The following is a 13,434-nucleotide window of genomic DNA, read 5'->3' on the forward strand; positions in this document are numbered from 1 at the left end:
CACTGACTGGCTCCAATATAAACACCTACACTGTCACTTACTGGCTCCATTATAGACACCTACCCTGTCACTGACCGGCTCCATTATAAACACCGACACCATCACTGACCGGCTCTAGTATAAACACCTACACCGTCAGTGACCAGCTCCATTCTACCAAGCAAAATGAGCTGTCTCCAAGGATAACAGCAGCAATGACAGCATCTGCATAGATCATAGATGATGCTGTGACGGGGTGCCTTATGTGGGAAGAGTATTATGGAAATAGACAGAAAATGTAGGTTTTTAAAAGTCATATTATGAAGTGTGTCTTATATTAGCATAGCAGCTAGGCAAAAGCAGATTGCAGGATTCTTAGTTTGTCTGACTGATTTTTTGGCTATGCAGGAACTCAACAGAAAAAAATAAAGCCAAGGAGAGGAAAATGCACCCAAACCCCACTGCCCTATCCATAACTTTTATAACTGTGGGCTATAATCTGTTTGGACTCTTTCAGAACTACAATTTTTATTTCAGAATGGGCTGGTAAAGATGGCTGGTTTTGGGGTCCCTGGACTCTCAGTCTGATGTTTCCAGTAAAAAGAACTGGTGCACTGTCTCAAATATACAAGAAGCACATTACAGAATAAAGGCAGTCTCTCCGAGACCCCCCTCACTGCTTTTCTGGCTTCAATAGTGGCTCATTAACTTCAACCCAACGTGACCTCAGTAGGAGCGCTTTTACAAACTGAATGGTGTTAAAAAGGGTGTTTAATTCAGCCTGCACAGTGCCCTCAGCACAGAACAACCGCAGAAAAGGCAGCCACATCCTCACATTTAAAACATGGAGACTGCTGCATATTAAAGTCTCTTCCTTTACAAGTCGATCTGTACATAAACTTGATATCCTCACGAGGAAAACCACAAGCAACTAACTTTGAGGCGTATTGTAAAGTCCACCTGAGGAATCTCCCTGGACTAACCCTTCAGGAGTGAAAAGATCTGCTCCAATGGGCCTATGTTCTGATGTTCTCAAAGATAAGCCGAGCACGTGAACCATGAATTAGTCCTATAATTGGTAATTGGTAGAACTGCACTTTAGTCTGTAACTGCACTTCAGAGGTCTGAAGCAGAGTCATACTGGACTCGAAATGTTAGCTCCGTTTCTCTCTCTATAGATGCTATGACACATGTTGAGTTTCTCCAGCATTGTGTGAAGGGAGTGTGCACTTATGTGCGTGTGTGTTTTTATGTTCGGTACTAATCTGACTGGATCAGGATTTTATATTTGCTATAAACCAGACTGGATCAGGATTTTATGTGCGACTAACATTGCAGAGGATATCAATTAGTGCTGCGCAATGTTTCAACAAAACATCTTTCCTTTTAAACCATGGAAATTGAGATGGGTTTAAATCCCGGAAAATGGCGACACAACTAGATAGGATGATAAAAAGGGCATCTGGCATGCTTGCCTTTATTGGTCTGAGAATTGAGTACAAGCTCAGGACGTTATGTTGCAGCTTTATAAGACTTTGGTTTGGCCACACTTAGAGTATTGCGTTCAATTGTGGTCACCTCATTACAGGAAAGATGTGGAGGCTTTTGAGGGGGAGCAGAAGAGGTTTACCAGGAGACTGCCTGGATTAGAGGGTATGAGCTATAAGGAGAGGCCGTAAAACACGGGTTGTTTTCTCTGGAGCGATGCAGGCTGAGGGGAATTTGATAGAAGTTTATAAAATTATGAGATGTATGGATAGATGTGATGGTCAGAATGTTTTTTCCAGAGTTGAAGTGTCTAATGCGAAGGGGCATGCATTTAAGTTGAGGGGGATAGTTCAAAGGAGATGTGAGGGATGAGTTTTTTACACAGAGAGTGGTAGGAGTGTGGAATACGCTGCCAGGGGTGATGATGGAGGCAGATACAATAGGGGCATTTAAGACACTTTTAGATAAGCACGTGAATACGCAAGGAATGGAGGGACAGGGACCAAGGGCAGGCAGAGGGATTAGTTTCATATGGCATCATGTTCGGCACCACATTGTGGGCCAAAGGGCCCATTCCTGTGCTGCACTGTTCTATGTTCTATATTCTGGGCAATTCAGCCCCTTGAACCTGATCTGTCATGCAGCAAGATCCTGGCTAATCATTGTCTTACTTTTACTTACTAATGCACATTGCCCCTGATATTCCCACCAAACAAAAAATCTTTCCAATCACAGTTTTGACATTTTGAATCGATCCACAGCCTGCAGTGATTTCCCTGTTCTTTGCGTAAAGAAGCCAAGCTGTCATTCTCAGGTTTCAGCCCACATGAAAATGTATTGGTAATTTCTTCAAGTGCCCGGTCTCTCTGACATTTTTCACAGGAAAAACACAAGGCTCTTTACAGGCAGTGACCTGAGTACGGTCTGCACACAGACTTTCAGATCGCTGCACAGTGTAGTATCTGCAGAACCCACAGGGAACGTTGATTTTGGTCTTTTGTACTGGAGTGTTCCATCAAACGAATTAGTTTCTCTCGATCTACCCTGTCAAATCGAATTATCTCAAAGACCTGAATTAGATCATCCCTTAATCTTCTATTCTGGACAATACATCTTAATACCAGCAAATTATAGTTTTGACAATCTCATGTTGACATTTCCAATAGGCTACTTATTCTTTTTAGTTTAAACAATCGGGTCACATATCAATGAGTTTCTGTTATCTTTTGGAATTCCTCTCCTATTTTCCATCAATATCTTTCATGGAGGTGGGGGAGAGGATCGGGATGAATGAATGGTGTCCTCAATTTGGTCAATCTCCAGGATATTCCGTCTGATTTTCCAACAGATTAGAGCCCAGATCGGAATTGCAGCTGTAAAGGCTCCTGGATTTGGGACATCGTGTGTTTTCAAAGGACAGTTTAACACAGTTCACCTTGTAACTGCAGTTATCAGCAGGAAATTTGGAAATTCCATATGTAAAAGGCATTGCTACCTACAGCCTCAGTCAACATGCTCACAGCTGAGATCTACCTCTTCAGTTTCCTCACTAATTGAATAGAACAGGGTATAACAGGGAGTGAACTGTGTTGGCTGCACACTGGCTTCTTTGGAAAGTGGGAGCTTGTTATGAAGTTAGGATGGGGCGAGGTCACTGAGGAAGTTTTAAAATAAGGAGGAGAATCTCAAAATCATTGCACTGCCAGCAACTTTCCTTCTAAGCTGTGCAATGATTTATGCTGCTCGGAGGCTCTGAGCTTGCCACGGGATGTGAAGATTCAATTGATCATGGTTTCGAAAGTCACCACAGTCCGCATTGAAGAAAGAAATCAAGAAATAAATAATAATGTTCTCTGGTGAGGAGGATTCCACATACTCTCAGGCCTGAGAGAAGAAACAAAATCCCTTGATCTCCATCTTAAATAGAGTTGAAATATTTACACTGCGTCCACATGAAGAGTACATGGCCTCCTGACACAACTGGCTGTGAGCTGACCTCATCCTTCCAGTCACACTCCGAGCCACTCCCTGAGCGACCTGGTGCCAGGACTAATGTTGAACTCCCTGCTAGGAGCTACAGTGATTACAGGCGAACACATGCCCTGGTTTCCCCCATTCCTTACATGGAGCTGTGCCCTGTCATTATCTGAAGACCCCATCCAACATTTTGACAGCAGGAAGTTTCATCATGAAGAATGGTTAATTGTTGCCATCTACTTACTGCGCTTTTTCCCATTTGATCTCTGCGACTGGACGCACTGTTTCACATTTTGAGAATCTAAAAAGATGACAGGAGCACTGTCATGTTGGGTGTGTGTGCGGTTTTAATTACTTTCCGAATTGACAACATGGTTAACTTCACTCATTATCGTGAATAGTGAATGTGAAGTTTGAAGTCTCCTTGCCCAGAGACATCTTCTCTTCAATCTGGCAGCGTTTCCCAGTGCAAGGGAACCCAGGCCTAATTGAAAAGGCCTTCACGGAGGTTTAAGATAGGATCTCCCAGTGATGAAGAAACTTATGAATGGCCAGAAAGGACCAAGAAAGCTGCATTTTGAGGAGCAGAACAAGGTCCACACTGGCATCTGTTTGAGACTCAACACTTTCTTTAAACCAGGGCTTATTCCCTCTGGTCTCTGGCAGTGACTGGCACTCCCATTACATTCCTACAGCTAGCCATATCGGGCTCGATGATTTTGAGCTGTACATTGATGTCAATCGTTTAAGGGAGGCCCTTAAATTATAATCAATCAGACCTCGCCTCCTCCACAAAGTGGGATGGAGAACAAACAAATGAGTCTGACAAAGTATTATTACCTGGAACATCCTCAGGATCAGATTTCACTGCAGTCTCCTTTCTTCCCACCTCTTCACTATTGATGCAATCTGAAAATGAAGTGAATCATATCGGATTTCAGTCTGTTTGCCAAGTCTCAGGCGATAAATAGAAATACAATCGTGCGCCAAACAATAAGTAGAGCCATACTTTCAAATTTATTTTGAGACAAATATTCATCTTCCTTCCATGCATTGTTGACAGTTGACAAATCTGAAAAACACCCCAAGAAATAAAAGTGTTTGATGGACAGACAGACCAATTTAGGAGCCAGCACCTTTGTTTTTCTACATCATATTTGCTCACAGTTTTTTATTGTTGGGTAAAGTGAGAACCTGTCATGCAAGTATCTGTTCATCTTCAACATAATCCACCTTAGTCAAATATTCACAGAGGACATCAGGCACAGACACAAACATAAGCTGTGTTGTTTGAACCATGTTACACTACACTCTAAAGTATAACATTGTTTTGTCTTGTGTTGGATAAATCACATTATGATGTATTGTGTTGCCTTGGGCTTTAATTATTTTTAGCACATACAGATGAAGATAAATCCAATGTTGAAATGAAAGGGCAGAAAGAAAGTACCAAACTGTACGGGCTCTACTTTAACTGCAACTTGAATACTTCAATATGTGGACACCAAGCTACCACTTGAGATATTTCAAACGTCCCTCTCCATCCTTGCCACTTCCAGTCTCTCTCTCTCCTTGTCATTCCCCCACACTGTCCCTCTCTCTCACCCTGTCACTACTCTCCCCCCAGCTCTCTCTCCCTGCCACTGTCCCTCTATCTCCCTGCCATTCCCTCCCTCACTCCCTCTCTGTCCCTGTCACTTACCACTTGACCCACTTAAACATGCTCTTTCCTTCACTTGATATCATCTTTCATCTCTTTGGTTGCAATTGTTTCATTTGCTTAGTGGAACTTTTGTCATTTGAGGTATATACTGTTCCTGGAATAATTTTCCTTTGGAAACATTCCACCTGTTTGTACTTTGCCTGGATAGTTTTGACCAGTTTGCTGTTTTCAATCTCTGACTCATATCTCACTGAAGTTAATTTTATTAACATTTAGGAGCATAGTAATTGTGTTCAGTGTCTCCTCTTCAAACCTAACATGGAATTCACTCATGATCAGTGTTAGAAAAGTAGTGTCGTACAGTTAAGATCATTACCTATAACTGATTCACTACAAAATGTTTAGGTTGTGGAACCCAAGTGCATGATAATAGTCAGAGAGCTCAGATAGACTGGTTATGGTTAGTGTGTGACAACACTCAGAGAGCTCAGATGGGATGGGGATGTTTAATGTCCAATACCAGTCACAATGTTCCAGTTGATGATTAATGATGACTCTATTCACATTTCCCAGAAATTCTTCCATGTTGATGTAATTTTTGCCATCTTTCTAATTAGAGAATTCACAGAAGAGATGAGCCAGGAAAGGAGATGGTTCGATAAATTAAATAGAAAAGCAAAACTTACACTTGTGAATGTTAAACAGCAAAGAAAGTAGATTGATTTGGGTGGCTTTTTTGAATAGACTTTCATTTGGACTTCTGTGTTCAGACCAGGCCATAGGGCTGTTTGCTGTCAATTGGTGTATTTGAAAAGATGGCACTGTTTACAAAGGCAAGAAAGCTCTGGATCAGGAAGCTGCTGTTCTGACTATTCAGAAGGACAGACAGGGAGGAAAGGGAGGTGGTGTAGCTCTGATATTTAAGGATAACATCAGGGTGCAAGTGAGAAATGATATAGATTCTATGGAGAAAAAGGGTTGAATCAATGTGGGTGGAAATTAGAAATTGTAGGGCGAAAATGTTACTGATAGGTGTAGTCTATAGGCCACCAAATAACAACATCATGATGGGGCGGGCAATAAACAAAGAAATAACTGATGCATGCAGAAATGGTATGGCAATTATCATGGGGGATTTTAAACTACATATAGATTGGTCAAACCAAATCGGTCAAGGCAGCCTTGAGGAAGAGTTTATAGAATGTATCCATGATAGTTTTCTCAGACAGTGTGTAATGGAACCGACGAGGGAGCAAGCTATCCTAGATCTAGTCCTGTGTACTGAGAAGGAATAATTGATAATATCATAGTTAGGGATCCTATCGGAAGGAGCAATCACAGTTTGGTTGAGTTTAAAATACAGATGGAGGATGAGAAGGTAAAATCCAATACCAGGGTCCTGTGCTTAAACAAAGGAGACTACAATAGGATGAGAGAGGAGTTGGCTAAAGCAGACTGGAAGCAAAGATTCTATGGTGGGACAGTTGAGGAACAGTGGAGGACTTTCAAAGTGATTTTTCACAGTGCTCAGTAACAGTATATACCAGTGAGAAGGAAGGACTGTAGGAAAAAGGATAATCAGCTATGGACAACTAGGGAAAAAAGGAGGGCCTCACGTTGAAGGTAAATGTTTACAAAGTGGCAAAGACCAGTTGGAAACTAGGGGTTTGGAAAATATGTAAAGGTCAACAGAAAACCACAAAAAAAAGCTTTAAAAAAGTTAGATGGATTACGAGAGTAAACAGCTCTGAATATAAAAGCAGATAGCAAAAGTTTCTACAAGTATGTAAAATGATAAAGAGTGGCTAAGGTAAACATTGGTCCCTTAGAAGATGAGAAGGGGAATTTAATAATGAAAAATGAGGAAATGGTCGAGGCATTGAACAGGTATTTTGTGTCAGTCTTCACAGTGGAAGACACAAATAACATGTCAAAAATTGATGTCAAGGAGTCTATGGCATGTGAGGACCTAGACACAATCATTATCACTAAAGAGGTAGAGTTGGGCAAGCTAATAGGGCTAAAGGTAGACAAGTCTCTTGGCCCTGATGGAATGCATCCCAGGGAGTAAAAGAGATGGCGGGGGAGATAGCAAATGCACTCGTGGTAATTTACCAACATTTGGCGGACTCTGGGATGGTTCCAGCAGATTGGAAACTAACAAATGTGACACCACGGTTTAAGAAAGGAGGTAGACAAAAGATGAGTAACTATAGGCTAGTTAGCTTAACTTCTGTAGAGGGGAAAATGCTTGAATCCATAATCAAGGAAGAAATAGCAAGACATCTGAATAGAAATTGTCCCATCGGGCAGACGCAGCATGGGTAAATGAAAGACAGGTCCTGTTTAAGTAACTTACTAGTATTCTTTGAGGACATTACAAGTGCAGTGAACAATGGGGACCCAGTAGATGTGGTGTATCTGGATTTCCAGGAAGCATTTGACAAGGTACCGCACAAAAGGCTACTGTGTAACATAAAGGTGCACGGCATTGGGGGTAATGTATTAGCGTGGATAGAGGATTGGTTAACTAACAGGAAGCAAAGGTTGGAGATCAGTGGCTAGTAGTGTGCCTCAGGGATCAGTGTTGGGACCACAATTGTTTACTATTTACATAGATGATTTAGAGTTGGAGACCAAATATAGTGTGTCAAAGTTCACAGATGACACTGATATGAGTGGCACGGCAAAGTGTGCAGAGGACACTGCAAGTCTGCAGAGGGATAGAGATAGGTTAAGTGAGTGGGCAAGGGTCTGGCAGATGGAGTATAATGTTGGTAAATGTGAGGTCATTCATTTTGATAGGAATAACAAAATGAATTATTATTTAATGGTGAAAAATTACAGCACACTGCTGTGCAGAGGGACCTGGATGTCGTTGTGCATGAATCACAGAAAAGTTGGTTTGCAGGTGGAACAGGTAATTAAGAATGCAAATGGAATTTTATCCCTCAGTGCTAGAGGGAGGGATGGAGTTTAAAAGCAGGGAGGTTATGTTGGGTACTGATGAGGCCATACCTGGAGTACTGTGTGCAGTTTTAATCTCCTTACTTGAGAAATGATGTACTGGCTCTGGAGGGGATACAGAGGAGATCACTAGGTTGACATGTGAATTGAGAAGGTTGCCTTATGAGGAGAGATTGAGTAGACTAGGATTGTACTCACTGGAATTTAGAAGAATGAGGGGGAGCAGATTTAGGACTGAGCTGAGGAGGAATTTCTTCACCCAAAGGGTTGAGAATCTGAAGAATTCCTTGCCCAGTGAAGCAGTTGAGGCTTCTTCACTGAATGTTTTTAAGGCAAAGGTAGATTTTGAACAGTTAAGGGATTAAGGGTTATGGTGAGAACGTGAATAAGTGGAGCTGAGTTCATGAAAAGATCAATCATGATCTTATTGAATGGCGGATCAGTCTCAAAGGGCCAGATGGCCTAATCCTGCTGTTGGTTCTTATGTTCTCATGTTTCATTTGGGGAGATGATGTTTTAATTGGGAGATTGCTTTGTTTAGATTGGGGAGATTGTTGTACTGGAATAAAGGGGAATTTGTTGCTTCTGTGAAGCTGCAGTTCTTTGATGCAGCTTGTGGTTGGTGTACAGCAGGTAGTAGATTGAAATTTGTCCTGCAGACTTGAGTTCATAACATGGGGAGGATTGTGACGTGCGGATTGAGTTCATTATTGTATGGAAATTCCAAAGGATTTTGCATTTGATTTGAGGATTTGTTTCGTATTGCAGAGGCGGTTATGTTTGATTTAGGGAGTGTGATTTTCCTGGATTGGCAAGGTTGTATTTGATCCCAGAGTTAGCCATTTTCAGATTCTGAAGTGTTGCACATACGGATCGGGGAATTCATTGTATGTGCGTATTCGCAAGGCTGTGCTCTCTGAATTGTGATGTGGGGCTGGGGGAGGAGAATGATTCTCTTACTTCCTTTAAACTTTTGTTTTCATTTATTGTAGACATGATCTGATTGTGATTGGTGATAGCCCAGATGCTTACCAATTGTTTGTGATTTAACTGTGCCATTGACTGGGAACAGCATGCCATTGAGAAAGACACCTAAAGGCAAAATAAAGAAATCAGTTCCCTCTACTCTGCAGCATGTGACAGAAGTCTTGAAGTAACTCTCTGCTCTCAAACCTAACATTAATTGGTCCTGTGTCAAAATGACTGTGACCAAATGCTACGCGTCGGGGCTGTGTTCAATACCTTTGTGCAAAACATCTCCACATTTGGTAACAAAACAAAATCAGTACCTGGCTGAGATTGGCTCAGTTCTGTCCATGGGAAGGCATATCACTGTCACCTCTCCACAGGACACAGATTCCTGATTATTTGAAATGTGCAGAGAGAATGAGCATCCTGGATATTAACTATCCAACCACGTCGCTTATTACTAGATCTGGAGTCAGCAACAACCTTCTCTGACAAGGGGATAGTAATTAATAGGTGAAGCTTCAAATATTTTACACTTGGAAAATCACAAGACGTGACTTGCCATCAGTCTGGGTGTTGCAAGTAGCTAAATCATGGAAAGGAAAAAGATATGGATATGACTGGCCAAATGGCCTCCCCTGAGAGGTAATTCTTCTATCCTCCTAATACAAATAACTTCATTCTGACTGAAAGTGAGGTTGATGCTCATTCCTACAGATTCTGTCAGGCCCATTTCTCAGGATCTTGCCTCTTTGGCTCAGTAAGGAGTATTCTGCTCCCCAGCAAATCTTACTGTCTGTGTGTCGGGAGACAGTTTCAATCCTGCCATTTTCCCTGCTCCCCCATAGATGGGAACCATCTTCCATCTGTATGTAACCCTGTCAGAATGAAATTTCTCTCTAGAAATTTGAAATAAATCAATGAAGTTGCAGTCCTTGAAATATGAGGACCTCTGGGATGTTCGGTAGTGGAATGCCCCACTTTGGGAGCAGACGCGGAGGAGGTGGAGGAATTGGGAGTAGGGGATTGCATTCTTGCAGGAAGTTGGGTGAGAGGAGGTAGTGCCTAGGTAGCTGTGGGAGTCGGTGTGCTTGAAATAGACTGAAATAGATAGTTTTTACTATTTCCAAGTGACTGTAAGGCCGGAATGACAAGGAAACTGCGCAATGTGTCAGCTTAGGGTACTTGGTGGCCTTGTGATTTGTGCGCAGGAGTCTGTGGGCTCATTCTCCCATTGAATAGACTTGAATGCAAACCCAAGATTGACTTCAGTACATGATTGAGAGAGTGCTGCACTGCTAGCAGCAGTCTAGAAGTGCATGTTCAATCTGTCACATTGGTGTACCTCATGCTATTTTAAAAGAGAGATAGAAGTTCTGTTTAGTTCCCTCATTGAAATGTCTCTCTCAACCAACATCACTAATCCAATTTATCTGGTCATCATTACATGGCTGTCTGTCGGTCACTCCTATGTGTAAATTGGCTTCTAGATTCCCAACATTACAGTATACTGTAGTGAACAGTGAAGAAGGTTATCTCAGCGTATATTGATCACATGGGCCAATGGGCCGTGGAGTAGCAGATGGAGTTTAATTTAGAGAAATGTGAGGTCCAACATTTTGGTAGGGAAAATCAGGGCAGGACTTATACACTTAATGGTAAGGCCCTAGGGAGTGTTGCCAAACAAACAGACTTAGGGGTACAGGTTCATAGTTCCTTGTAAGTGGAGTCACAGGTAGACAGGTTAGGAAGGCATTTGGAATGCTTGCCTTTATTGGTCAGTGCATTGAGTATAGGAGTTCGGAGGTCATGTTACAGCCGTACAGGACACCAGTGAGGCTACTTTTGGAATAATGCATTCAATTCTAGACTTCCTGCTGCAGGAAAGACATTGTTAAACTTAAAAGGTTCAGAAAAGATTTACAAGGTCCAGACCTGAAACGTCAGCTTTCCTGCTCCTCTGATGCTGCTTGGCCTGCTGTGTTCATCCAGCTCTACACCTTGTTATATTTTACAAGGATGTTGCCAGGGTTGGAGGGTTTGAGCTATGCAGAGAGAACAATGAGGCTGGGGCTATTCTCCCTGGAGCATTGGAGGCTGAGGGTTGACCTTATAGAGGTTTATAAAATCATGAGGGGCATGGATAGGGTGGTCCTGACCCAAAATATCAACTTTCCTGCTCCTGTGATGCTGCTTGGCCTGCTGTGTTCATCCAGCTCCACACTGTGTTGTCTCTGACTCTAGCATCTGCAGTTCTTACTATCTCTGGGTGAATAGCCAATGTCTTTTACCAAGGGTAGGGGAGAAGGCGTTCAAAACTAGAGGGCCTATGTTTAAGGCAAGAGGGGAAAGGTTTAAAAGGGATCCGAGGGGTAACGTTTTCACGTAGATGGTGGGTGTATGTATGGAATGAACTGCCAGAGGAGGTGGTGAAAGTGGGTACAATTACAACATTTAAAAGGCACAGGAAGGGTTTAGGGGGAAATGGCTGAAAAGCTGGCAAAAGGGACTAAATTAATTTAGGATATGTGACCGGCATAGACGAGTTGGACTGAAGGGTCTGTTTCTGTGCTGTATGATTGTATGACCTCAAAAGTACTCCATTGACTTTGAAGCACTTTGGGACATCCTGAGGCAGGAAAATATGTCTTTCTTTGTTTCTCTTTCCTCCGACATGAAAGATTTGACCGGAGTTAAGTAATCGGATTAAGCAGAAATGTGGAAATGCAGCCTTACACAATGGTACTTGCCTCTTTGCTGTGCCATCAGTGGCTGTCCAGGTGATGGGAGGTACTTGCTGCTCCAGTTTAAGCTCTCAAGGTTGGCAAAGAGAAGTGGTCCCAGAGCTCCAGCGACCTGGTTGAAGTGCTCCAAAGGCATCGAACACAACTGCTCACCCGTAACGTCGAAGTCTTGAAAGCGAATACAATTGCCATCCAACTGGTTGGTGTCCAGTGTGTGTTGGAGCCACTCCCACACTTGGTACTTGGACCAGAGGTGTGGGTGAGTGTGATGCCATGAACTTCCACTGTACCCACCTGAAACTGGAGGGTACAAGCACATGGTGAACATTGATGTCACAAAGACAGAACTTCCTAGGTGTTGCTGAGGCTCGGTGAGGAGGCAGAACCCAGGGTAAAGTTGTGAAGGACCAAGACTGTTTAGACATCTGATACATTCCAATCTGCAAATGATGTTGCTAAAGCTGGAGTCAATGGGACAGGGCTTACCTTCACAGTAACTGCTTAGGGTCATGTTGGGCCAACTGAGGTACGTTCAATGGTGCCATTAGGATCTTCTGTTGAGGCTACAGCCTGGTCCTTATCGATAAGGGTGTCTTCTCACTCACCCCAGATAGAATGTCATTGAATAATAGAATCCCTACAGTCTGGATAGAGGCTATTTGGCACATTGAGTCCGCACCGACCCTCTAACCAGCATCCCACCCAGACCCAGTCCCCTACCCTATCCCTGTAACATTTCCCATGGCTAACCCACCTAGCCTGCACATCCCTGCACACTATGGGACAATGTAGAATGGCCAATCCACCATGTTTGGACGTGGACGTTACATTGAATGTGACGGCCATATTCACAGGGCCCTCCCTCCACAACGCCAGCCCAGCAGTTGTAGCAAGACCTGGCCCTTAATTGAAACTCCTTCCAGTGCTGCAGACAGTACCTCTATTTTGAGGAGGCCTGCCTGCCTCATTAGCACCTACTTAGCATTGATTTGAGTCCTCCATTTGGAAATCTAGCATTTCTGGGCCACCTCCCCATTCTTAGTTGGATGGGATCTCTGGAGGGCACTTCTGAGTTGACCACCTATGAGGATGGGGGGGTAGATTGCAATGGAAATCCTGCCATTGCCTTGTCTGGGTCCTGGCCATGAGTACCATGACCCAGTTGGGCCCAATCCAGTGCACCTCCTGTTGTTGTGTAAGTCATGGTTTGGAGTGGAGCATACTTCACCTCAGGGTTTGAAGGCTGTGGGTTCAGGGACCAGAGGATAACATTTAAGCTCACTCTGTCACTGCAGTGTCTTTTAGGTGAGATATTAAACTGAGATCCTGTCTGCCTACTGGGTGCATGTAAAGATCCCATGTTATTATTTTTAAAATTGTGACTTATAGCTGTTCTATTGGTGAAAATCAATCCATCAGTTGACACCATTGAAAACAAATGATTTGAAATGTAAGATACACAGAAGCCAATCTGTGCACAGCAAGTGTGAATACACTTCAAAACGAACTTTGTTACAGAGAAAGTAGGAACTAACGATGCTGGAGCATCTGAGATAACAAGGTGTAGAGCTGGATGAACACAGCAGGCCAAGCAGCATCAGAGGAGCAGGAAGGCTGATGTTTCGGGTCTAGGCCCGAAACATCAGC

At 43.0% G+C, this 13,434-nt stretch overlaps 1 protein-coding gene across 3 annotated transcripts in view; it reads right to left on the minus strand.

Annotated features, from left to right (window-relative positions):
• Positions 1-13,434, minus strand: part of LOC125485229 (ETS homologous factor-like) — a 59,183-nt gene that overhangs the window by 24,357 nt on the left and 21,392 nt on the right. Inside the window, exons 3-7 of one of the 3 annotated variants that reach the window (XM_048607101.1) lie at positions 11,794-12,087; positions 9,107-9,166; positions 4,454-4,516; positions 4,285-4,353; positions 3,689-3,745 (exon numbers count right to left, since the gene is read on the minus strand). In XM_048607101.1, the coding sequence (XP_048463058.1) occupies positions 3,689-3,745; positions 4,285-4,353; positions 4,454-4,516; positions 9,107-9,166; positions 11,794-12,087 (543 nt within the window). The remainder of the gene's footprint in view (positions 1-3,688; positions 3,746-4,284; positions 4,354-4,453; positions 4,517-9,106; positions 9,167-11,793; positions 12,088-13,434) is intronic. The other 2 variants (XM_048607103.1, XM_048607102.1) reach the window with 2 other exon arrangements.

The sequence above is a fragment of the Rhincodon typus genome, chromosome 17 (genome assembly GCF_021869965.1).
Source record: "Rhincodon typus isolate 14 chromosome 17, sRhiTyp1.1, whole genome shotgun sequence".
Classification (NCBI taxonomy): domain Eukaryota; kingdom Metazoa; phylum Chordata; class Chondrichthyes; order Orectolobiformes; family Rhincodontidae; genus Rhincodon; species Rhincodon typus.